At 37.6% G+C, this 27770-nt stretch overlaps 1 protein-coding gene across 1 annotated transcript in view; it reads right to left on the bottom strand.

Annotated features, from left to right (window-relative positions):
• Positions 1-24853, bottom strand: part of ft (cadherin-related tumor suppressor fat) — a 138443-nt gene extending 113590 nt beyond the window's left edge. Inside the window, exon 1 of the mRNA XM_074093160.1 lies at positions 19357-24853. Coding sequence (XP_073949261.1) covers positions 19357-24498 — 5142 coding nt within the window. The 5' untranslated portion in view covers positions 24499-24853. The remainder of the gene's footprint in view (positions 1-19356) is intronic.
• Between the last annotated feature and the right edge of the window lie 2917 nt (positions 24854-27770).

Here is a 27770-nt window from a genome sequence, read left to right as displayed (position 1 = left end):
GCCAATTGAACGCTGAATTTACGTATAACCTGCTGATCGTAAATAACTATGGAACATGTAATTATGGGCTACGCGCCATCCAAATTAAATATTTTGAACGATCCGTTTCCTTTAGATTAGTGATGTGTCAATGTAGACGAACAAAGCCCCCATAAACATCATCGACAATAATTGACGTTAAAATATCGATTGTTAGTAGAGAGAAAGTACTCAGCATAATAATATAGGTATGCGATATTTGTATGCACGAAACGTGCTCGGAGCACCTTTGATGCATGGCTCTGCATAGCAAATAGTTATTTGACTAAGTCAAATTAAAACATTTGGTACTAATTCATGTGATAAAATACTTATTTAAAAGTAATGACATTGATGATATGACACTTGAAAGTTCAGTCAGATTATTTGTGTGTTCATCACTCTTAAACAACCGTAGAGATGAAATTTTGCACTGACTTCATAATTAACGCATATTGATGGCAGGGAATTTTCTGTGTTTGAAATGAACTTTTCGTAAAATTGTCAAGCAATTTGATTTTAGATAGTGATATGATCTGATTAAATCATTGCTGAAATTAGGTGCATTAGTACCAAAAAACTATTACATCATAATATGTTAAGCACATTAAGTTTTATCAAACTATCGAATCGTAGATTAACCGTTCCTCCTTTGCACCTTAAACAGGACGCGTTCAGTTTATATTAAATAATAGTCAACCCTCAGTAACAAAAATCATAGACAAATTAACCACTAGTTAGTATTATTTTAACCAACACTTGCTTACCCATAGGATGTTTGCCATTTTAAGTTAGCTAAAAACCACCAGGCACTTTAAATGTTTATTTTTACCTATGAGGCTTATCGATTTATGCCATCGATTTTTTTATCGATATCTTGGTGGGTCGTCACTAGTCACAAAATGGCGTTTAGCTGCCGGTTGGCGCTTGATCGCCGGCCGCGAGCTCTCGTGCCCTCTGCAATTACACGATGAAATGTAGGCTCTAGCACCGCCTATTAACGTGCTCACCTTAAACATTTCGATGGCTTTCTATGACTAGCCAAAGTTTTGGTTTGATATTGAAAACCGGCTAAGAGCGTGTCGGGCCATGCGCAGCGTAGAATTACATAAATGCGGCAAAAACGTAATATTGAAAGTTGTGATGGACTATTATATTAAAGTAGAATCTATTTTTTTTTGAATACGTATTCATGTTAAATACCAAATCTCAACCGCTGTGTTAATTCGTATGAAACTTTGTCTTTTTCCCCAAAATGACTGGGTATGTTTTATATTACAACTGGATTTCGTCTTAAATTATTTACAAATTCTTTGCAAGAAACCTACTTTCTTCAAATATATGAAAACAAAAGATATTAATTTTGTGAAATAGTTTGTCGCTCGAACTGTCGTTAGGAAACTAAAATAAAAAATTAATTAATAAAAGTGCAACTGGGAATATTCAGGCGTCTTATTACTTCTTCTTCTATATCTGTATTGTTTGACAAACCGAGTTGTGGAAGACTTTTATAATATCTTGAAAAGTACAAAGATTCACGTACTTACATTTACAATTATCAATTGGAGAGTCCATTCTAAATTCAATATAATTTTTTTATAGAGATTTCTTCGTTATTTTTTGTCAATCGTTTTGTTTTCCAATTTTTATTCCACGCATAATTATTCTCTATTCGATGTTTTGCAATCACAGTTCCTGAGAAAACACCATACCTATATGTAAGTAGACGACATAACAACCCACTTAATTACTATATAAACAACAGTGGCATACGAATTAGCCTAATTGAGTTACAAGATATAATTTTAAATATGTGAAAATATGCCTTAAATAAGGTAACGGTGCTTTAGCGGACGTGGGCGTCAAATTCTTAACATTTCACTATCGACATTTACATTTTACAACTTTTATCGGTGTACTTAAGCAAGATTCTGCCATGGCAGGCGAGAACCGCTAGGGTCCATATACTACATGTTTATCTTATTAGCCGGCTGTATTCGAATCGTTAAGCTCTAAGTGCGAGATGTCTTCGTACGTATAAGATAATTTTGAAACTTGTACGGCTTTATCTACAAACAAAAGGATATAGAATATAAATACAGGCTTATATTATTAGACATCTTTAACTAATACTACCACTCTGTGCTCAAAGACACGCATAGTCGACGCACTATACTTCGTTTTTTTTTAGCATTAGAAATAAGGTAAACAATCTTGACGAGTCTTTTTATTGAAAAAGGTTTAAAAAAAACAGTAACTATTACTTATGATACCAAAAGCATGTAAATGATCATATGTCCTTGCTAATTGTTATATATTTGCTGTGACTTATTTTTCAAAAGTATTTTTCAATAAAAAGATACGTCAAGATCGCTTACCTTCTTTCTAATGCAAAAAAAATTAAGTATACGTTAGGTAAAAGACTGCTAAGTTAAAATGAGATTAGGCTGGACATGTCTGTTGCATGTACCCACAAAGGTGGGGTCACACTGTCAGTTAGTGGATGCCGGAGAGCGGCCAGCAACAACGAAGCAGACCGACGAGATGGCGGCATAGGGTAGATTGGCACCCCGGGCGGTTTTGTATTCAGCACCCCTACTTAAAATAAAACACCAAGCGCAAAAACATGCTTACGAGACTTTGTTTTACTAAAATATTCGTTCACATTATCTTAATTGACTTGCCTGTCCCTTTCAATTGATAAAATCGAAAGACTGATTATTCGCGCTTGGATCATAGCGGACTTTAAGTAAGATTTTATTAATTTGAACTCGTTGTCACCCCTTGGCGCTTGGCACCCGGGGCGGACCGCCCCCTCGACCCTCCCTTTACGCCGCCACTGGATGGCGGGACGATTTGGACATGTACGCAAACAACTGGCCTGACATAGCGCCAGAATGGGAGTTGTGGAGGTCAACAGGGGAGACCTTTCCGCGGCATTGGGGCACTATATAGGCTATTAAAAAAATAGTTAATTGATTTTAGAATCCCCTTAGGGCCATACGGGCGGCACTTTATGGAGCTCCATATCAATGACCTACAATCATTAACCTTTTTTTTATTCAGTCTTAGAAGGTAATTACGAGGTGTGTACGGAGGTGTGTCTCGTACAAATCGGTCGAGACTTCCTATTAGCTTTAACCTAAATAGTCCATTTTTCACTGTAAGTGGAGCGGACTTCGTACGGAGTTCATTTAACTCGCCATGGCAAACTCAACATATATGCTAAGAAGTCATAAGTTTAGAAGACATAAGTTTGTTACTCCGGTCGGCGAAATCCATTACCTTCGTTTCCGCTCATTACCCCTTTTAGTAGAAGATAGGCATTAGGTGCTGCACGCACACGCGTGCTGACTGATGTTTTCTCCATAAAAACACCATTTTAATACAGCCTATAGTAAGATGCTATAAGAGTGCGTTCAGATATTTTTTCACTAAGTATCTACAGCTCATTGTTTACGATAAGCGACTGCACAAGATTTTTTCGACGTTATTAGATTTAGGATTGATGCAATTATATTAAAGAAGATGATTACCACGAGTGCGTTTTTTGTAAATCACGTTCGAGGTCGAGAGAATAGAAAAAAACCGTGACAATGACTAGATTTCTCATTGAAAAATCAACTTTTTGCTCCAGAGTTTGAAATGACGTGATATATGATACTTTGTATCACAGGCAAAGTAAAAAAGTAGAAAAGGAGAAGTGAAAAAGTAATCGTACCGAAAAAAAAATTCAAAATGAACCTCAAAGTTGGTCAACAGCTGTAGCTAAATTGTATACTTCCTGATGCATCCAAAGCGTCTTGAAGTATTCCGCTTTTCATACATCACACCACGCACGTGGTCAACGAACATGGGTTATTTATTTTTTGTGCACAATCAGATAATGCGCTTTCCCCACACCGTATACCATTTACTCGTTAAGGAACATCAGAGCATGCCAAATCACGAAATCAACAAGAATATGTTCCAAATAAAGCGTAAATACTTTGAAATATAATACGTTATGTCAAAATGTATACGTTTAATTGTAATTTAGTAACGCCGAGCGAGAAATCAAGATGAGGCCGCTCGCGATGCGTCTCCGAAATTTATTTGACTTATGTATGTAATACCTACGAGGGTGCGACCGCGGGCTCCGGGCAGCGTACAATAACGCACTAAATTATATGAAAACGTAATGCGACGGAGGTGTGTCTCGGCACAGAATTAAAATGCAATAATATCTCCTCCGTGCGGTAATTCTGGCCTGTCTCAGATCACCACAGATTATCGTAAAGTATTTATTTATCCAGCGTTCCCTCGGGAGGTTAGATAACATCAGGAAATCAATTTCGCAGCGAAACGTCGTGGAGGCGTAAGGTTTGCGGCCTTTAAGTTACAGGTGGCGGTAAAATGTCGATTTAAAAGCTATCGGTATTTCGGACAGCGCTAATGGAAGCCCCAACTTATAATTTTTTTCGCCATCTCGCAAGAATATCCAAAAATATTAACGGTAATTGATACTTCAACTGTCAATCAACTGTGAATTTAAGCTAAGAAAACTGTAGCAAACTCCTTGTAGTTTTGTTCTTTTTGGTGTATTTTTGTAGTTCTTTTTTGTATGTTTTTCTTTTTTGTGTTACTTGTCATTATTATTGTTAATTGTCATATTGATGTGTGTTCTGCGGTTGTGTTTGAAGTCAAAATATTATATTTCAATTTTATCGTATTATTATGACTTTAAACACAACCGCACAAGACACATCAATGAGTTAGCTACAAAAATGTTAATACTTGACGACACGTCCTCCTGTAAATATCGTTTATTAAACGGAAATGCAAAATTGAAGTCAGTACAAGTGTCTCGGCCGAACGAGTTAATTTTGTTTCACATTCAATTTACAAGTGAAGTGCGTGTGTTTAATAGCAACATCTTGGAAGGCCGCTCTATTTTCTAAGCAAGCCATACTAAACATAAATAAAACGGCTACAAGCGAGCTCCAACTAAAGTCCCATCACGCCTCTGCCAATGATACACAAATCATAATAAACTTCATACAAGTTTAAACTTATGGTCTACATGCACACAGCATTCATAACTATACCCATATAGGGGTTGCCATACGTCAGGATATGTCCGGACATGTCCGGATTTTTGACCCTTTATCAGGATTGCGGCCGGACTTGCCAAGTGTCCGGAGTTTTAGAAATAAAATTAAACATTTTCATGATACATTACACCATTTTTTACGAGTGGAATGATAAATTAAGTATAGTAACTAATCAACAAAATAAGGGTGAAAGCCATGAAAAAACAACAAATTAATGATAATCGTATTATATATTGTTTGAGAGCTGCAAAAGTTTCATTTTTTTCTGCCGCCGGGAAGACTTAGCCATCTTGTTTTGCTCTGTCTGCGGACCGCAGCGCTGCGCCGGCACGTCCTACAGCCTACGTCAAATCTATGTTACAAGAAATGACAGTACTTTAAAAGGTGGTGTCAGGATTTTTGTCAGGACTTTTAATTTTTTCATATGGCAACCCTATACCCATACAGGTAATCTCCGATATATGACGTAGAAAGCAACAGGCCCACTAGAAACCGGTTCAACTTCACGTGAATGCATACATACAAACCAACCAATTAAGCGAGACCTGTGACAGTCTGATCACTGACCCGGCTCAGATCATTTCAAAGGAAAGTTCGCGGGGGTGCGGAAGGCCATGTTAACGTGGTTGTTATAGTCAATAACGATAAGAAAACAAGCACAGCCGAAGAATTGTCAAAAAGCGATCTATGGAAGAATGTTAGGTACCATTTTGGGGCTCTACTGAATAATATCGTCCATTTTAATAACCAATCCAATTTTTTCACAATTTTAATTTAATGACACAGTTAACTAGAATGAAATTTCTAGTAAAAATAAGTTCATTCATTGATATTGCAATTTATGCCAATTAATGTTAGGAAAATGAAAAGGCGTAAATATTCATCATTAAAAACGGCGTTTGGGATAAATAAAATAATGTAAACACACTCTTTGCTAAAGTAATTATATCGATAAATAGCTGTTTTTGTTGAAAAGTAGACGGGAAAGTCTTTAAAATTAAATTTACTAAACAAGAATGGTGGTCAAACCAGTTAAACTGCCATATTTCTCGAGATAGAAAATAGCCGCGAGTCCATCGGCCGAGATGCTAAAATAGTGTCATTTTCCACCACTCCGGCGCCCACTAATGATATCGGGACAAATCTCTCCACAATATCTTCGCGGTATTCAACTTTTTCGTATTTCATTATACGGCAAATGCTTTTAGTATTGCTACTGTTCACTGATACTCGTCCCCTTTACCTATGAAAAAACTACAACCACGTGATTGAATAGTCACTTTATCATCGACTACTATATGAGATAAGACACCGACTTAGACCATAATTGGGTACCTATTAAAATTGAACACAAAGGACCACGGGTTAGTCCAAAATATATAGGGCATACATAAACTACAGGTACAATAAATACCTAATTCTGATTCCTCAATTTAACATAGCATACGTACCACCAATAAGGAACAATTTTAGGGTCAAATAAACGTTTTCATCACATTTCACAATATCAAATCATTTCGATCCATCCATGCAATAAATGCACATGTTATATTTACTAATTTCGTCTTTTTCTGTTCTCATACCTAATCGATGTCTCGCTTTTTGTAGAGTTAACTCTGAACAGTTTTTCTATCATTATTATTAAAGTCGTATCTACGTGAGACGGTCATCTTTGACTTCACTCATTACCGATTCCGTCCCAAACCCGATCCGATTTGACAAATTAATCACTATTCCATCGGAACCTGATATTTAGGCGTCCTATACAATTTGTCAATGTTTAATAGTCTTCGATAATGCGTCTCGTATAAATATGTTGCCTATCTAACTTTGCCTACGTGCCCATCTTACTATTTATGAGAAAATGCTTAGAAGCAGTATTTCAACTTATCTTAGCAGCGTAAAAGTAATTTATGACTTTTAATTCTGTAAAGTGTTCGAAATAGATTTACGTAATAAAGCAAAAATGTGAGATGGATGCGTCTAGATTTACCAGTTTCGTAATAAATAATTACGCGTACCTATTTTTTTCTATTATTGATTTATTAATCTTGCGTTACTCCTTGTCTTTTTTCCGCCACTTTTTTATTCATTTCGGTATATAAATGGGTTGTCGGTAGAGACATTTGTCCGCCGCTTGTTTTTTTTTTTATCCCACTACCTAATATTATGAACGCGAGAGTTTGTTCCAATGTTCATTACTCATTCACGCGAAAAATTTTACAATAATAGCACATACATAGGTACAACAGAATTACACATAGGCTACTTTTATCCCGATATACCCAAGGGATCGGCGTAAAATTTCTAACGTAATTTTTGGGATCTCATGGGAATTAAATAAAACCCCGAAATTTCAATTCAACTACTGCATGGTAAGGAATATTTCTTTTGTATTTCAGCGTATAAAAACGGTACCAAGCTTTACTCCGCATACCTAATAGCGCGGCGCTCCAGGATTTATATGTTGATTGTTGTTGACAGTAACCGTTCGATATAAGTTAAGATCCAACATAGCAACAGGTTTCCGTAAGTCACCTGCTCTCGTCAGCTCAACTAGTGGATCAGAGCGCCGGATCACGATCTCAAAACAACAACTCTCTCTTTGACGTAAACGGTTCGATTTTCTACTTAATCTCACGGCTATTGTGCTATGGGTTACCTAGGTTATATTTATTTCTAGGAGACCATTAAAAACGTAAGTCGCAATAAACTGTTGGCTTCCGTCACCGATTTTTTTATTCTTGGATTAACTATACCATTAAATACATACATTCAAATTTTATTCTTTTTGATGGATTAAAATATATATGTCATAAAAATAAAATATATATACGTTAACAGTTAAAACACGACATATGCAATAATGTCTTAAACGTCACTCTGTCAAAAAAAATAGTGAAACAGGTAAACTGTCTTATCAACTTCTAGCAAAAAATATATTATCGAAATATAAATAACGACACATTTAATGAAAAATTCAACAACATTTTCGTGATCACCAAAAATATCTTCTAAATACCATTTTTTTCTGTCAATATCTTTGCACAGGAGGGAGGGTTCCGCATGATATTGTTTTTATTCAAACCTACTTTGGATAAACAGCTAGAGACAAGATAATTGTGGAACTGGAGCGTCATGGTTAAATGTGTGTTTTTGGTGGGTACCGATGGTCCTAAAGAAGAGAGACCCACATTTTTATTTCTCATTGCAGTTCTGCACTCTTTGGGTGTGATGCTTTCATAGAAAGTATTGTTTTTACTGCTGAACTAAAACGTTTGTATAAATCCAGATGCCGAGAATTTCGGACTTTAAGCAATTTGAAAATAATTTAACTCAGTCTGGAGCATGTCGAGATTGTCAATAACTTTGGGCTTAGTCAGAAAAATATTTACTTATTTTATTTTGTCTCGATGTCCAATGTTTGCGCTCATAAGTTCATCGATATCTAAATGGCCGCGTCAAGTTCGTATTTAGACGCTAATATGTTCAGACTCGAACAAAGTAATCCAACGCGCCAAACTCTGTAAAATCTCCATTTTTTTATCGATGTAAGCGACCATGATACCTGTAATAAAACGCGAATAACAATAATGCGGGCGTGTCAATTAACATAAAATAAACACAAAATTACAAAGGTGTTAGAGTTTTAGCTGTAAACCGTTACGGAACACTATATTTCTGTCAACTCCGCCAATATTGTTGGCATTTTATTATTGTGCGGAATGAAACAGCGAATATTTTAATTCGAATGGCTTTTCAAATAAAGCCATTAAACTGATAAGATTTTAAGTTGCCATTAATAAAATAGGCCTACGGAATTGTTTTTATTCAAATTGTCTCAGATATTTGTGAGTGTGGGAATTAAATGGCACATAGATAGTGGTAATGAAATAACAATAGCAAGGACGATCTGGAATCGAAGGTTTTAATAGGTACAGTCACCAGCACCAATATCTGACACAACAAGCGTGCATAAATATCTGATACGACTCTATTTCTAGGGCCGGAAGGACGTGTCAGATATTTTTGCACGCTCCGCTGTGGCAGATATTAATGCTGGTGACTGTACTATGTGGCAGTCTAACGCTCTGGCGTTCGCGACACTTTCTTGACCTCTTTCTACCCTCATCCTAAACCATGTGACAGAAAGAAGAGGTGAAATTGATCGCGATACTATTAAAAAAAAGGAAGAATTGCGAAACTGAAGTGGCAGTGGGCGGGGCACATTGCTCGCAGGACTGATGGTCGATGGGGTTAGAAGGTTCTCGAATGGCGTCCGCGGACCGGGAGACGAGCTGTCGGTAGGCCTCCAACAAGATGGAGCGACGACCTGCACCAAAGCTGTGCGAGAATGTGTTGCGAGAAATGTGTTTTTCAAGAACCAATAGAATCCCTTCATTTACCTATCCTTGCATCTTCCATCTAGTGGAAGCTGAGCGGAGTGAGGCAAAATAGGTAAATGAAGCGTTTCTATTGGTTCATGAAAACGCATTCCTTGCTATACATTCTCGTACATGTCTGGTCGAAACGCAGCCTTAGCGGGGTGGGTAATACGCACATCATCGCCATAAGTTCACTGTCGTTGCGTCAAAGTCTTTAGAGCAAGTTTTTTGTCGCATCAAATTTTTCGATCATTTTCGCGTTTAGGTGGTAGGACCCTGTGCAAGGTCCGCCCGGATTGCTATCACCATCTTGCTCGCTAATCCTGCCGTGAAGCAGCAATGCTTGCACTGTTGTGTTTCGGCGTGGAGAGTAAGACAGCCGGTGAAATTACTGGCACTTGAGGTATCCCATCTTAGGCCTCTAGGTTGGCAACGCATCTGCAATACCTGAAGTGTTGCAGATGTTTATGGGCGGTGGTGATCTCTTACCATCAGGAGACCCACTTGCTCGTTTGCCATCCAGTCGAAAAAAAAAAATATATATATTTATGCACATTTGGTATCCGCGCCACTAAAGGTGCCGTCCGTTTTACAAGCTTTTATTTAACTTTTACCTCATATATTTAACACAAGCCAATATCAAAAAATAACACGGCTGACCTATGTAATATTTAATTATATTATTCATAAAAAATGTTCCTAATTACAGTGTAGTTTATAATTAAAGCGATGAGACCATTTCTCAACCATTAACCTCCTAAATTTATATGACCATTTTGCATTGCGAGGTTTTCAATTAAAATGAAGGATGTCAGAGGTGTTACAACTGCGCATTGAGCAAGAGTCTCCAGTCGATCGTCTGTTAATAGGCACAGCCTTATTTTAGTCACGACTGGCACACAACATCTCTCGTCAAGTTGTCACTCAATTAAATGGCATTTTGACTAATGGTGAATACTATGGCTGCGCTTGTTGGATTCGCTTCTGGAGATCGATTTTTGAAATCACCTCAGCCGTATTGTGTTTGAAATACCAATAGGATAGTAAAAAATTACCGCATCACTTCGTTTTCCGTAATTTAATTTGCTATAACAATGTATGCTACAAAAATATGTTATGGTACGGTGCTGTTTTTGAAATGTTACATTATCTAAATCCTCTTAAAACTCAATTTTTCTTGATTGATAATAAGTTTCAAAGTACCATAACCAAAATGTATATTTGCAATTTTCTTGAAAAAGGTTAAATTAACTAGGTTCTGTAATTCAAAAAGAAATAACCGCAGCACCTGCTGCTTTTAAGAAATGCGTGTAAAAATTAATCGTAGCGATGTCACTCGTAAAGTTTTAATCTAGGCGTACCTCGCGGGCAGCATTCCGTCATGTTGCGTTGTATTGTATTAAAAACAGAAGAACGGAAATTACTTAATGGGTTTTAGAGATACGGTCGTATATCTCGTTTATTCTACTCTGGGAAGGCGACGTAAGTAATTTTTTTCTGACGATAACGCTTTTAGGGGACGTGCCACCCAAACTCGTTATCAATTGCGCCTCAGAACGCATTAAGCCGAGGCAGCAGGTTAAATAAACTTTGATTCTACATTTAAGGTTTTGCCCAATCGACTGTTGGCCGGCCACCAATAAATCCGTTGATAAAAAGCGGAACGCTAATAAGTTAAACACTGCCGTTGGTAAATCGGCAATTTGGGCTGACGCGTTTCCACGATAGAAATAATCGATCGCTTCTCCGTGTGCACTTTTAGCTCTTAACTTAGTCTCAATTTTACTTAAAGTTCTGATCGTTAGATAAACAAGTCGTCATCTGAATTTACATCGATGTCATTTAAAAATAATTTGCCGTGTTAGTTAATATTTTATGTTAGAGTCTCCACCTCCAGTGGTCAGATTGGCATGAAATTTCGAATACACGTATAAAATTGATGATAATACGAGTAGGTATAGTCTACTAAAAGTATGTAATTAAATTAAAATATACATGAAATGGAAAGTATGAAAACTTATTATTGCTGAGTTTATATCGTAAAAATACTGAAATGGAATAAGACAAAAAATATCGTTTTTATAAAGGTACTTTTTTTTTACGATACTACGAAAATATCAAATTTTTATCCACAAATTGAAATTGAAATACTGACAATAAAAAAATGTTGATGGCGGTGGTTATATCCTCGTCTGGAATTTATAGTTGAAAACTTGTTACTGAATCCTCGGTGCGTGTAAAATGCCAGAAATGCACTTTAATTGATGACCGTAGCTTTGATAGGTGCAATTTTTGTGCAAGTAGGGTCAAGTGTCCACCAATCAAACACATAAAATTTTATTGGGTATCACGTGACATATACAGTATTCTTTAAAATGTGTAGTTGGTCATCAAAAAAATAAAAAGTAAAAAATGGGAAATGTTTAACTGTGTCCACAGTGGTGTACAGAATGAAACACTACATATTTAACAATGAAACGTGAAAAGTAATACAATCTGTTTCATAATTTTGGGACGTACTTATGTAATAGGTTAATAAAAAAAATCACGAATATAATCAAACAGTTTTAATTACTTTAACTTTAATTAGTCTTATTAGGTGTGTCCCATGCGTAAATGTTTCATTGTTGATTACCTAAGGTATTCTATATCAACCTCGAATTTTTGCCTACTAAATTGTGCCACTTTAACACGCGACATTCCACGATAATCTACGAAGTACGTATAATATGAAAAAAGTATCAAATATATTGAATTTATAACCATAATTTAATGAAAAATCTACAAAAAAATCTTAAAATCCTTACTTTTGTGTCAATAATACTGAAAAAGCTCCGTAGACAGGTGTTCCTCCACGTGACGCCGATGCAAACTGTAGTACAGTGGGGGGTTCTCAAGGGTGTCCTTACGCGATATGGTGCACTTTAGAAATATCGCAATGTTTCACTGTGTACCTAAGTTTCATTGTTGAACACATGACCCTACGAGTAGCTTGCGTGCTTTGCCAGGATTACTATCAGGTTTGACATGCATTGTCATTGTTCAACTAATATTGTTTCTGAGTGCACTGAGTGTAACTAACTCTGGAGTTGTTGGTATCCCTTCATCACTCATTGATAAATTGTGTAAACTAAAAGAATATCTTTGCTTACCCGTGACCTTATGATAGCTTATGGCTTATGAAATATTTTTAGTTAATTGATATTGAATTCCGCAAAGGTAACGCCTGATTCAATAAATTGTGTGTAACGTTAAGTTATTTTTCACATCATATTTCAGCCTATATTATAATGTACGTTCCACTGCAGTCTACAGGCCAGTTAGACAGAGAAGGCTTGGGTCGTAGTTCCCACGTGAGCCCAGTGTGGATGGGGAACTTCATACACATAATTGAATTTCTTTGTAGGTGTGTGCAGACTTCACCGTAAAGCTCCTGGTAAATTTTAAATTTAATTTCGCACATAAGTTATTAAAATTTTAAGGGTTTCAGTACTGCAGGGTTCGAACTCGCGACCTTGCTTGCTTTTGCTTGAGAGACCATAGGTCAAATCATAGGCTACCACGGTTTACACTAAACGCTTCAAAAACCACCGCTTGGAGTCCAGACTAATACCACTACTAAACTACACTACTACTACCACCACCACCACTACTACTACACTAATAGTATCAGGGACTATCAGAGGTGGTGCTAGGCATAGGCAACGTGGGCCTACAACCTCGCGCCTTGAAAGTTACTTTTTTTTATTCATTTAAAAACGCTTCATCTAGTTTATGCGTGGTGAGCCAACATAAGGTCTCGCGAAAATTATCTTGCCTGCCAAATTTAGGTCCTGCATCGCGACTGTCTATGCCGTAACTATTAAGGATGGCGTGAAATAACGAAAGCCATTTCACAGTATAGCGTAAGATGTCCGTTCATTAAGGCGGGTGTCGATGCCCGCGGCGCGGGTGCAAGTTGCATAAATCAGACGGGGGAATGCAGCTGAGCCCTAATGCGCTTTCGGTGTTGCCTGATAGCCCATCCCCCTTCTTTAAATCGCTCCTTTTTTACCCAATCATGATTTTTGTGATTTCAGAGCAGGGCTAGATGGGAGCTTGATGCGATTCGTTTTTTTGAATCTTAAAGGTTTATTTTAACCCCTAGCGACCTATCAGTTTATTGTATCTATTATCTATCTTATTTAATCGGAAAAGTTTGCGTTTATCGTGCTGTCTCTACTAGTTTTAGTATTCATCGTATATTTTTCATTTTGACAATTGACACTAAAAAAGTATCGTTAAATAACATACTTACAAGATACGCGCGAAAAACATTACCACTCCTTGCAGTCGGGTAAAAAGGTGTCCCATACAAATTGTCGTAACCATCAATGTACAGGGTATTTGGTTGTTTGTATGAAGTATGAATAATGATGTGTCATAAAGATAGTTCTTATGGCGCAACCAATAAGAAAAATCGGAAAATATCTATCTATATAATATGTCTACCCCACCCTGCCTATATTCATAGATATTACAAATGTGTATACGGAGTCTGACTCGAAATTGGGAGGTTTTTACAAGCTTTTATTTAGTTTCACCTGTCCCGTTGTTTGTCTGTCTATAATAAAATCTTGCAAGTTAAATTCGACCAATTTTCAGTAGTTGGATTGACTTGAAATTTGGTATACTTATGTAAATTGCGTGACAATACAATAATTTGGTAGTGACATCCTGGTGGTCCGGCCCGGGTCGTCTCCACAGGTCGGAACGGTTAATGGCATCGACTTGAAATTTGGTATGCAAATGTAGTTTAGGTGACAATATACAAGTAAAGTCAACAAACAGTACAGTCAACAAAAAAGCTTCTATTAAAAATTTAATTTATACCAAAAACTTTTTTATTGTTTTTTGTGTACAATATAATAATATATAAGTATAACATTTCGCAATAAATTGGAACAAACATGCCTTTACTTTATTTTCAGTCAGGCAGGATAATCGACCGTGAAATAACGAAATACTTGTACGCAATTCCATTTTATTGCTCTTAAGAGACGTAATTCCAAAGCAGTAAAAATAATGTAATCTTGATATGACAATATAGTACATTTCGTGTCTCGTTTTACAATCGCAAGGTCAATGAACTTTCATTGATGAAAAATATCACAGCTCAAATTTCAAAATGTAGCTTAAGAATGAAAAAGTTCCAATTGCATTGAATGTTGTTATATCAACTTTATATATTAGAAATCATAAAACTTAAGTAACCAACACTTGTCCAAATTAGATGCAACCTTTTTATTCTCAGGTTGCGAAATGTTATGATGCAAAGGATTCGCGGTGTAATAACGAAAATAAGTTATTTGCTAATAAATGTGTTTATTGAAGGTACTTTGAAAATAACGACGCTGGAGTCACGCCTTTCATAATACGGATAAAATCTAACTTATATCCATGCTCAGTTAAAAATGACGAGGTAGTTAAACAAGGTTGTAGATAGGTATTATTCTGCGTGACTCAGATATTTTTATGAGTAACAATAATACACATACATAACGTTTTGCACAAGGAAGTATTTCTTTTTGATTTATAGTACATTTTAGTACCTTTTCACTGTACGCCATCTGATAGTTTTTAACCCCCGACGCAAAAAGAGGGGTGTTATAAGTTTGACCGCTATGTGTCTGTCTGTCTGTGGCACCGTAGCTCTTAAACGGGTGGACCGATTTGAATGCGGTTCTTTTTATTTGAATTATTGTTTTGTAACGGATGTTTTTTGAAATATTGAACTTTGAAATGACAAAGTCGGGGGTTTCCACTTTTTGATGGTTAGGTTAGTTAGCATCAGAAAGAGGGTGATCGGTCTGGACTTGTTTTTTTTTATACAAAAGTTCAAACATGAAGTGACTGTGACAAGGTAGTAAAGTGTAAAGATATCTGTGACCTCGACTGTACAGTCGAACAAACTGAATCACGTATGTTATTGTTATTGATGTTACATTAACATCCCATACTTTTGTCAAGGTTATTTTAAAAGGTTTCACCCTGGTACATTCAGCAGCGGGATAATTGAAAAGTAATGAAAGTGTACCTAGCGGTTTGACCTTCGGCTCCTAAAGCAGAGGATCGTAGATTCAAATCCGGACTCGCACCTCTGACTTTTTCAAATTTACATTTTGAAGTTTACCACGAGCTTTGCAGTGAAGAAAAAGATCGTAAGGAAACCGGCACAAAACTGCGAAATAATTCAATGGTGTGTGTGAAGTCCGTCAGCCGGCTGTAGAAAGTTTTTGACATTCATAAGTGCTTGTTATGGCCTAAATTGAATAAAGATATTTTGACTTTGACTAAGCCAAATTCCGTTATAATAACACAAAAGTAGTACAGCGCCACCTACCGACGTGTAGCCATAAGTGGTATTTGGTAAATCCTATTTTTTTTGTGGCAACTAATATTCATGACATTTTATTTCTCTTTATAACGCAAAGTAATATCTCGGACTCAACATTTTATAACTTCGTCAAAAAATAACCGAGAGACGGTAGAGAACTGACTCGGAATTTAACGACAGTACTTACTTTTAGCTCTTTTTCCAGGGACAAATAAAATGTGCATTTGACATTCGTGCTGTAGAAGGTTCCTTTAAGTTCGAAGGTTAATCGCTTGGGGCCAGAATCGCTAAGAACGTGTGTAATATAAACGGTCGGTGTTGTCAACGACTTTAAACAATTGAATGTCGCCCTGTTCTCGAAACCTCGCCTCGCATTATCTAAAGCATTAAAGCTGAGATTTAAAAAATATTAACGATAAACGTTTTTAGGGTTCTGTTCCACGAAAGGAAAGTTTTCTTACACCTTTCCAACTGATTTGCGATGAAAGTTGCGATAGATGTCACCACATGCCACTATTGGCGTATCCAAGCGATTGCGATTTTCGGCTGTTTTAATAGAAACGGTAAACAAATGAATACATTGTTATACTGCACACGTAGTGCGCTGAATGCCCGCTGCGTGTAGTTAACCCATAGACCACTAGTGTAAAAACTTTGACAGTAAGCTCGGAAAGAGTTAATTTTACTGCTACAGTACATCGAGTGAATCGATGAGCCAACATATTGCCGCGAGCAGACAGCGCCCTACGCTCGCGTTCAATATCCTTGTCATCTTTAAGGTCTTCCGTTAAAACGTGACCTAAATACTTAAAATGAGACACACGGTTTAAAGGTACGCCATTCAAAAGAAGTGGTGGAAAGCAATTTGGTAGCTTATTTTTCCCTTTAAAAACCATAAACTCACTCTTTCCAACGTTGTACTTCAACCCGTGTCTCTCTGCATATTCTTCACAGCAATTTATCAATTCCTGCAGACCCCCGATCGACGGGTTGAGCAGCACCATGTCGTCCGCATAACTGATGTAAAGACAGAGGAGGTGCGGGTTCGAATACCGTACGTTGATCGAAAAGTACGTTAGAAGACGCGTGAATCTTTAAGATCTTTTTTTAAAGAAACAGGTATCCTAACCCTGCCGTCGCTTTATGTTTTTGAAATAATCATGTATTTAAGGAGGAACATAATGTGATTTTCCCACTAACGTCGATAAGCCAAAGGCTACTAGAAACACAGGGAAGCAAAACCAAAAAGTCGTTTCTGGGAAATTGCATATGTTTTTATAATAAAATTCCAAAAATATTACGAACGAAACGGATACAAAATTTAGATCTGTCAAGAAGACATTAATATCTAAGGCGTATTATAAAGTTAATGATTATATCATGGACAGTGATATTTGGAATTAATTCCGATCCGCATTAGCGATCCCTTCAAAGAGCGAACCTACTGTGTTAAAAATAAAGTTGTGTTAAATACTTGTGATGTATAGATATCATTTAATAATATTGTAAATATGTTTTAAAAAAATATACCTCGTTGAGTTTCTTGCCGGGTTCTTCTCAACAGAGGGTTTTCCGAACCGGTGTTAGATTTTTTTAGACATTCATAAGTGCTTGTTCTAGCCTAAATTGAATAAATATATTCTGACTTTGACTTTGAAAAACATGTTGCAATACATTAGCATCTGATCTGACAATACATGGTTATCTATGTATTGTCTAAGTTACAAAGTAACATTTTCGATGTCCAATAGCAAAGAATGTTGTCTTGACTTAGCAAATAGCGAGGCTACTCACTTAGATAAATCAGCTCCAAATTTACTTTGTGAAACACGACCACTTTGATGAAGAATCCAGCAGAATGCTCGCAACTTAATGAAGAAAAGGGTGGATAAACTGAAGAGTCGCTATAACAAGACTTAGCACCAGAAGTCATAAACCGTCTGAACTGTATCTAACAACCTTCGTACAATGTTGTCGGAGAGATATTGCCGTGAAAAAAGCGACTGTATTCGCTTGTGGGCGGTTGTTCGCTAAAACATACATTTTAATGGTTAAGGATTCGGTATGTGGTTATATTGATCGTATTTTATTCCCATTTACTACTACGCTTTACAGATCATGTGACAAAGTAGATAAGTTTACTCGTATAAAAATCCTTTTTAAATTTATGTTAACTGCTGTATGCCATTTCAAATTTCAAGTTGATCCGATTACAAGAAATAGATAAAATTCAACTATCAAAAATAGTCCCAAACTAACATTATAGTACACGTACCTAATAGAGGTAAAGCTTGTAAATAAGCTTTAAACTTAATTATATATATATAAACTTAAGCTAACTTTATTTAGGTACTTTACTAATGTCAAGTCAATTTGACTCTAGAAACGGGACAAATTTATCTTGCAAGATTTTGTTAGCGACAGACAGAAGCCGGGACAGGTGTAAAGTAAAAGCTAGTAAAATAATGTTCGAATATTCAAATTTTTGGGCCCGCGTGGGAACTATGGCCCAAGCCCTCTTGTGCTGAGAGGAGGCCTGTGCCCAGCAGTGGGACGTATATAGGCTGGGATGATAATGATTCAAATTTTTACACCATATTAGTTGCGAATCTGGCAATTTACCGTTAAATTAAACCGCACTAAAACTGGTTTGTTACCGTTTCAAATAACAATATAAAGCCAAAATCCAGACGAAACACAAAAACTATTGTAGAACTAACTTTTTGTAATTCAACGCATAAAAAATTCGTCGATAATGAGGCAACACGATTAACAGACAAAACTCGTGCTTCAAATGTAATCTTCAGAAGGTTTCAGAACGAATGTAAAGATATCGAACCGAGGCGCGACTTATCATTAATTTAGAAGCCCGATTAGACGCCGCCGCCCGAGCCCGACGACGGCCACTAACGAGCATAAGTTTCAAATAAATATAGCTTTATTTTTATTCCACCCTGCCAATGTTTTGTTCGACCAATTGTGCAAACTTAATTGGATGGAGCGATTTGACGTGATGGTAGTCTATATTTCAAAGGGTCATAAATGGTAATTGAACTGGCTAGGTGCAGCGTAGGCCGTGTTCGGGCGATGTTAGCAATGGCTACACTTATTCGAGCCTATCGTAAACTTAATAGAACATACAGTGCGTTCTGTAGTGTTTACTGAACAGCACCAATTTATGCGAATATGTGGTGCGGATTGGCTGCTGGCTACTGCGACAGTAACATTCAATTCCGCACCTACGCTGCGCTTGCTGTTGCAATAAAAATGGGAACACTTTTCGCATTCCGGAAGTAAACTAGTCTCTTCGGATTTACGGCAATGTTTGTGCTTTTAACACCGAGGACTGTTATAGCTGAAAGTTATAATGAAATAAAACTTTCATAACCACTGCAAATTATAAAAGTAGTCCGTCTACCTTTGGTATGTAATTATATTTAATTAAAATTATAGTGAAAATCATGGCTTATCATTTCTATCTTACCTTAGTTGTAGTTGTCTGCAAAGGCAATCCAGAAGATACAGCACAAACTTCCACTTCATATCTATCAACACCAGATTCTCGGTCCAAGGAAACAGCTGTAGATAAGATTCCTAATGAAGAATCTATATCAAATAGTCTGTCCACTTGGCGACCATCACCAGTCACATTCACTATATAATACTCTAACCCGGATTTATAATTGTTTGTAAGATTTAAAACCGCCGTGCCTACTGGTTCGTTCTCAGCAACAGACACTGAACGAGGATTGGTCCAAGTAACACCTTCTAGCTCAGAGCCGCCCATTATGACCGTTAAGTAAGTCTCCGTACTCTTTTGTTCACTCAAAACCGCTTCGTCAGTTGCCTTAATGACTAGATTCCACCTAGCTTCAGGTTTTGCCGGTGGATACCGAAGAGTCAGCTCACCATTGCTTCTATGTAAGTCAAACAGGTCGTTTCCTCCATGAATTAGCTTGTATGTTACTAGACCATTTGTTCCGGAATCCAGGTCACGAGCTATCACGTTCATAATGAAAATGCCTCGACCGGTACTCCTTCCCAGTCTCTTCGAATTCACTACAGCTGCATTCATTGAGACAAAAACTGGAGCGTTGTCGTTAATGTCTTCAACAATGACAGTGACAAGTTTTTCTGCCGATAGCCTAGCTGAAGCTGGTTCTGCTCGATCATAAGCAACGATAGTTATTCGAAAAGTGTCAATGCTTTCCCTGTCAATTGGCAATAAAGTGTGAATCACTCCTGTGACATTATTTATAGCAAAATGCCGATTGTTATCATTGGGATCTTGATGTGTGATCGAATAATATACTTTGCCATTCAGCCCTGAGTCTGGATCTTCGGCCGTTACCGTAACTATTGGAGTACGTTTTGGAATACCCTCTCTTATTTGGCGCACAATGGCCGTGTTAGTAAAAATAGGTGCATTGTCATTTGCATCTATTACGTTGACAACAAAAGAAATGCTAGACGAAAGGCTTGGGTTCCCACTATCGGTTGCTGTAATATTTAGGACATATGATGTTAAGTCTTCGTAGTCCAGCTGTTTGTGCAGGAAGAGCTCACCAGAATAGTTGTCAATGAAAAATGATTCTTTTCTGTTTCCTGAAGTTATCGAGAATTGTAGCTCTTTGTTAATTCCGAGATCCGCGTCTGTTGCATGAAACTGAATTATTTTAGTATTGATGGGCTCTGTTTCTAGAACTGAAACTTTCATTTGCGTTTGGGTAAATACTGGTGCATTGTCGTTTTCATCAAGTACTTTAACTGATATAGTGGTAGTTGCGGAAAGGCGTTGCGACTGGCCAGAATCTTGAGCTAATATTGTCAAGAGATAATTATCCACCAATTCTCGATCAAGTGCTTTCTTTATCAATAATTGACCAGTAGCTTCATCCAAAATAAATTTACCCATGTCATCCCCTCCAATAAGCTTGTAGTATATGTCGCCATTAAGACCTTCATCAGCATCTGTTGAATATACTCTCATTATGGAAGCTCCCACTGAAGCACCTTCAGATACTTCAACTTTGTATGGCGTTCTCACAAAAACAGGGGCGTTATCATTTACATCTGTAATGTATATCGTAACTCTAACAGAATCAGAAAGTCTTTGTTTACCATTATCTGTAACAGTCACAGTCAAAGTGATGTAGTTTTGGCCAGTATTATGTACCAAGCTTTCTCTGTCGAATGATTTGAGTGTTTTAATGAATCCATTTCTTGTATCAATTCTAAAATCATTTTGTGCTGACGATAGACTAAACGTCAGTTCAGCGTTCCGTCCAATGTCTTTATCAGTTGCAGTCAATTTACCCACAAAAGTGTCTTGAGGCTCATTTTCTTTTATTTTAAATACAAATGTGGTATTCGTGAACTGTGGGCTGTTATCATTTTCATCAAGCACATGTATCACTACAGGAACCTGTGAAGATCTTATTGGCTTTCCGTTATCTGAAGCTATAATTATTAAAGAGTAATAGTCTCTTTCTTCGCGATCTAATGAACTTTTAACATAGAGATAACCGTCAGGAAAAATGCCAAACTTATTATCAGTATTTCCTTCAGCTATTTCATATGATATCGTTCCACTTGCGCCTAAATCTGCATCCGTAGCCGAGATTGCGAAAAATCGTGTATTAACCAGAGTTGACTCAAGCAGTGAAGTCTCATACGACGTGTGATCAAAAACGGGTGTATGGTCATTTACGTCATCTATTATTGCAGATATTGTGTGTTTGGTAGAGAGAGCTGGGTTTCCGTTATCGGTAGCAGTTACTTCAATCGACACAATGCTATCAGGCTCGTTTGTAATAGATTTATTCAAATATATTACTCCAGTTGTTTCAGAAATGCGAAAGCTGTTTTCAGGGTTATTGCTCAGAGTATAAAATACGGTTCTATTTGACCCGGAATCACGGTCAGTTGCTCTAGCAAAATAAATTTCGTGTCCAACAGCCATGTTTTCGGGTATGTGAATTTCATCTTTATCCTCTATAAACACAGGAAAGTTGTCATTTATGTCTAGTACTGATATGTTTACAGTCGTAAATCCAAATGCAACTCCACTCTTCGCTAGAACTGTAAGGTGGTAATTCATTTTTTCCTCGCGATCAATGTTCAACTCTGTAGTAATTATACCACTTCTTTCGTCAATTTTAAAAACATTTTTCGGGTCGCCTTCTAAAATATGGTAAGAGATCCGATCACTGGACATACGAGCACTAACTTTACCAACAAAACGGCCAGTTTGAGCTTTATGGGTGCCTTCATCTTCAACTACTTTAAAGTTATATCCATTGTACTCTTCAAATTCTAGATTTTTTCTATGAGACATTTTTACGATTTCAACTATAGCGTCATCAAAAGCTGTTCTATTTCCTTTATCTCTACACGATATTTTCAATGTGTATGCTGCACCTGGCGCTCTGTGGAAATCTTTTTGCAAGAAAACATTTCCAGTCCAAGGCTCTACGTCAAAAAATCCATCTCCACCGCTTTCCAATTTGTACATCACTTTTGCATTATCACCTTCATCTAAATCAAATGATTTGACTTGAACAATGGCAGAGCCTGGTGGAACGTCTTCACTGATACTTTCAATGTATCGCTTGGGATAAAATACTGGGTCATTGTCATTCACATCTAAAACGTTTAAGAAAACTGTAGCAGTAGACGACTGAGGTGGAAATCCTTGATCTTTAGCGAGAACTTGAATTTCATACAAACTTATTCTCTCTCTATCCAATTCGATCACAGTACTCAACTGGCCAGTAAGCGGGTCAAGTATGAACGTGTTGGGATACTTTCTTTCGATACTGGATGGCAAATAGTAAGAAACTGATCCATTTGTGCCTTGGTCGTAGTCAGAGGCAGTAAGAATAAGTATTTCTTTTATTGGCTTTATATTTTCGTGAAGAGTAGCATTAATTTCAGACTGCGGAAAGGATGGTGCCTCATCATTCTCATCTAAGATGGTAATTTTGAGCCTCGTGTACGCCCACTTCGGGTTAGGTCCACCATCTCTCGCTGACACATTGAGTTCAACAGTGCCCTGAATTTCACGGTCTAATATTGATCTTGTTGTTACAAGGCCTGTTAAATGGTCAATAAAAAACCACTGTTGTTGATTGCCATCGTAAAAATCGTAATAAATTTCGGCATTAACCCCAGTATCTTCGTCTGTTGCAATTATGCCAGCTATGTACGTACCAGGTGGTGCAAGTTCACTCAAGATTGCTGAATATTCTGATTTCTCGAACACTGGTTCATGATCATTTACATCATTAACATGAATAACCAAAAACGACGTGGCTGTCCGAGGAGGACTGCCCTTGTCGGTGGCAACAACAGTTAAATTGTACTTACTGATTTCCTCTCGGTCTAAAATACCGTTGACATGTACTATGTAAACACTGGACGTATTCTCAAGTCGAAAATGGTTTAACTCATTACCTGCTGTTATTTTTACACTAGTAATGCCGTTGAATCCAGCATCTAGATCCGTCACGGTAATAGCAGCCACTAGTGAACCATTTTTAGCATTTTCGTCAACGGTGGCAAAATTGGCGGTCGGTGGTACATATGTAAAGGTAATGACGGGATCATGATCATTAGCGTCTATTAGGTTGACTGTAACGTATGTTCGAGCATCTTGTCGTGGGACTCCATGATCCCGTGCAATAATTGTCAATACGCAGGTCATATTGCATGTCATATTGCTGCAATACTTTGGGCAGTTCAATTTTTTAGCAGTTGTTATCACACCGGACTCTGGATCCACCGCAAACTGTTTCTCCGTGTCCGTCACTTCATAAGTTATTTTACTATTATCACCTAAATCACTGTCCGTGGCGGTCACCTTAAGGACAGTGGTCCCTGGCGGTACGCTCTCATTTAAAGACACTGAAAAGTCACTTTGATCGAATATCGGAGGGTTATCGTTTACATCTAAAATAGTAACGTTCACTTGCAAATACCCGTATTTTGGTGGACTACCACCGTCACGCGCTGATATGTTTAGAATATAAAAATCGTTTGTTTCCCTGTCAAGTCTGCCGGTGGTTTCCAGATGGAGGTAGGAGGTTTGGCCGCTGGGGTTGACGGTGACGTTTAAGCGGAACTTGCCCTCGCTGTCGCCATCGACGATTCTGTAGTCGTTAGCGATACCGTTCTCTCCCAGATCCTTATCGGTCGCCGCGTCAAGCAGCAGCTTGGTCCCGGCCGCGGCACTCTCTGAAAAAGATACAGCGATACTCGGTTCCGGGAACTCCGGGTAGTTATCATTAACATCCGTGACCCGCAAGCGCACTTCTATTGGATACGTCGGTTGGCTCGAAAGGACAACAAACGCATAGCGGTCGACCGCCTCCCGGTCTAGTTCGACGTTGGTCCGTATCTCTCCTGAGACAGGGTCAAGGACAAACTCCTTGGGCGGCTCGTTGAAGCGGTAAGTGAAGCCGGGTTTGGTAGGGATCCTGCCCACGAGGGTGCCGGCGGGCTGGGCCTCCGGCACGCGGAGGTCGACGCCGGTGTCGACGGCGCGCGACTGCATCTGCTCGGCCGCGGCGCGCGCGCACAGCAGCAGCAGCAGCACGCGCCAGCCCCTCATCCTCATCACCCTCATAACACCGACATCGCGCCCGGTCCTCGTCAGCGAAAGTCAGCGCCGGGAGCGCTCGCTGTGTCCCGTTCGCGCACACTCGCGCGCTCGCTCGCCTCAGGTATGCAACATGGCGGCGACCTGTGCGCGCTCGAATATCTCACGGAAAGTGCGACCCGCCGCTGCGCCTACGCGCTTCGTAAACACACGTGACACACGCACTGTACACTAGAATCCTGGGTAGTAAGTTACACTGAACAAGCTAAATATCGGTCGCGGTGAACGCCGAAGCACGTTTAGGCATCACTTTTCAGTTATGTTTATGTCAGTTTGACAGTTGTTGCGCGGGCGATCGGCGCGGCATGCGGGTTGCGTCGCGGTCGACACGGCACTGGCAGGAGGAGGCTTTTACGCCGCCCCGCCGCCCCCTCCGCCGCGCGCGCCCGCCTCCCCGCAGCTTTGAAAGCTCCGCGTGATGATGATGCTAAGATAACGGCCACCGAACGATTCTACTGCTTATTGTATGATACGAGTCACTCACTATTCCCAGAAAAGCTCGGGTGCATACGGCACAGGTAGGTTGTAAAACAACGTTTACCATGTTTTTTTCACAGTTCAGGTAAATTAAGAAATATTAAGTTATGGCCGCCATTAGGGTTGTGCAACTGATAGTACGATTTTTTGTCGCAATCGTAAACAATGCTCGGGACTGGTTAGAATTTTCTTTGAAATATTTTTGTTATGAACACCTTTGAGAAGATCGCCCTGTAGAATAAAATTAATTCTCTTTGAAAATATTAATTTACACTTACAAATAAAAATATGAAAATGTCGTTAAGCTTAATCAAAAAAAATGTTATTAAAAAAATTACACGCTAAAAAAAGAATAGGTACTTAAAGCGCAACAACGCGTTGAAGTCTTTTCTATGACTGCACAAGTTCAATTGTTAATTAAGGCTGCGTACGAAAAAATTATGTTACTTTTGCTCATCTTTTGGATTTAATTGATCGATTCAGATGTTAGTTTGCTGTTCATATCAATAAAAGTATGAAATACGTGATGTAGCGACGTAGCAACGTAAAAGTTTGCAGCGTCGTTTTTATAGAAGAGATTGTTTGAATTTTATGGTTGGGATCACGAGCTAATTATTAAAATTACGTCTTTCAATATTTACTAACTTATCCTAACTAAATACGTACCTAATTCAAGTTTTCGCAATAGTGATTATTCTTTGCTTGTGACATTCACACTAGAAAAACCATAAAAATGTGAACCCAACTCATGTTAAGTGGGTTCGGTACGATAAATATGGAAGTAATTTCTCGTAATTTTTTCTCTGCGATTAATTTTCTAAATGTAAATTCTTTTTTATCGCTTTATACAGGGTGTAATCGTTGAGTTTAGCCAGGCGATTATTCCGTAAATAATAATAACAGATATAATGAGTACCCAGGTAAAATAACATCATATCGACACCTTCTAAGTATACTGGTACAAGTGCATAATCATAAGTTTACAGGAGAGCTGTTCAAAGGTTCCAAAACCTGTAACTTTCTCATTTGATGATATAACTTTTCAAAATTTTGCATTGGTTCCAAAGAAAATATTTGCTTTCTACCTGTATTCATGGAATTTTGAAATTTCTTATAGTTTTTGAGAAAATTGCAGATACACTACTATACGCGTATTTTACATCTTGTAGTTGTGCGGTATACTGAGCTAACTACCACTTGCTCCAGTATGCGGCGTAATGCGTAGATTACTGATCTAACGATATTTTTACATTGTATATGAATTTTTAGATGAAATACTTATATGGCTTGCAATGAACAATAAAACAGATGCTCTTTTACCTTCATCTATTGATTTATAAACGTTTTTATCACTTGCATCAATATACGCTAACATTAGCATGCCACTTGTACCAATATACCGCTAGTAATGTTTTAAACGTGCTATACAAAATACAGAAATATACCTTTATAAAAAACCTCACTTGAAATATAAATGGTTTTATTAAGAAAAGTAATTGTATTAAGTGCTTTAAATTAATGGAAGCACATTCAATGGATTCGTATTCCTGTTCAAATGTGTACTCGTATTTTATACTACTTCGCTGTCCATCCGTCTGTCACCAGGCTGTATCTCATGAACCATGATAGTTAGACAGTTGAAATTTTCACAGATTATGTATAACTGTAGTCGATATAATATATATATAACAAAAAATAGATCAGAATAAATATTTAAGGGGCCCCCATACAACAAATGTATTTTTTTGCAATTTTTTGCTAATCCTAATGAAGTAGTATAGATGGTACGGAACCCTTCGTGCGCGAGTCTGATTGGCACTTTGCTTACATGATACAAGCTTTGACATGAAATATTGAGTCAAAGTCAAAATATCTTTATTCAATTTAGATTGTAACAAGCACTTATGAATGTCAAAAAATTTACCACCGGTTCGTAAAAACCTCTGTTGAGAAGAGTCTGGCAATAAACCTAGGTATATTTTGTAAACAGATTTACAATCATATTTTAGTGATATCTATACATCACAAGTATTTAACACAACTACATATTTAAAACAGTTCTCAATTCGCTATTTGGAGTAAGCACTCGCCAATGCGGATCGGAATTATTTCCAAATTTCCCTATCCATGATATAATCATTAATTTTAATAATACGCCTTATATATTAATGTCTTCTTGACAATAGATTTAAATTTTGTGTCTGTTTCTGAGTCTTGGGAAACTTCTATAACTTCATACGGTTTACCCGTTTTTGCCATATACATAGCCAGGTACCATTTCCAGGGTGTGTATAAAAAAATGTGTATAGGGTGTTATTAAAAACCTGTACTATAATTTAAACCACATTAGGGCTACTAATTACTAATATGATCCAAGTAGAAAAATACTGTGATTCGAAAAAAAAAAGAGTTTTGTATGGAAGTGGAGTCGCAAGAAGACTTTCTAATTTCGATGTTTTCCCACTTATATCGTATTAGTAATCAGTAGCCCTAATATGGGTTACAGTATAGTACAGGATTTTTTTTATCAACCTGTAGGTATATTGAAATTTACTGTTCTCATTTTAATTAAAGCATGCATGCCTTCGCCTTCTTTTTGGGGATGCTCAACTACCAGAATGCAATGTAATACTGCAATGTTATATTTCTAGCACGAGTACATGTAGGTATAGCCGAAGAAACTGAATCACGTACTGGTACTGGGGTGGAACCGTTGTACTACCAATGTTATGTTGACATCCCATACATTTGCCAAAGAAATC

The sequence above is a fragment of the Choristoneura fumiferana genome, chromosome 10 (assembly GCF_025370935.1).
Source record: "Choristoneura fumiferana chromosome 10, NRCan_CFum_1, whole genome shotgun sequence".
Lineage (NCBI taxonomy): Eukaryota > Metazoa > Arthropoda > Insecta > Lepidoptera > Tortricidae > Choristoneura > Choristoneura fumiferana.
Note: the sequence above shows the minus strand (reverse complement) of the source record. Positions and strands in the feature narration are given on the sequence as shown.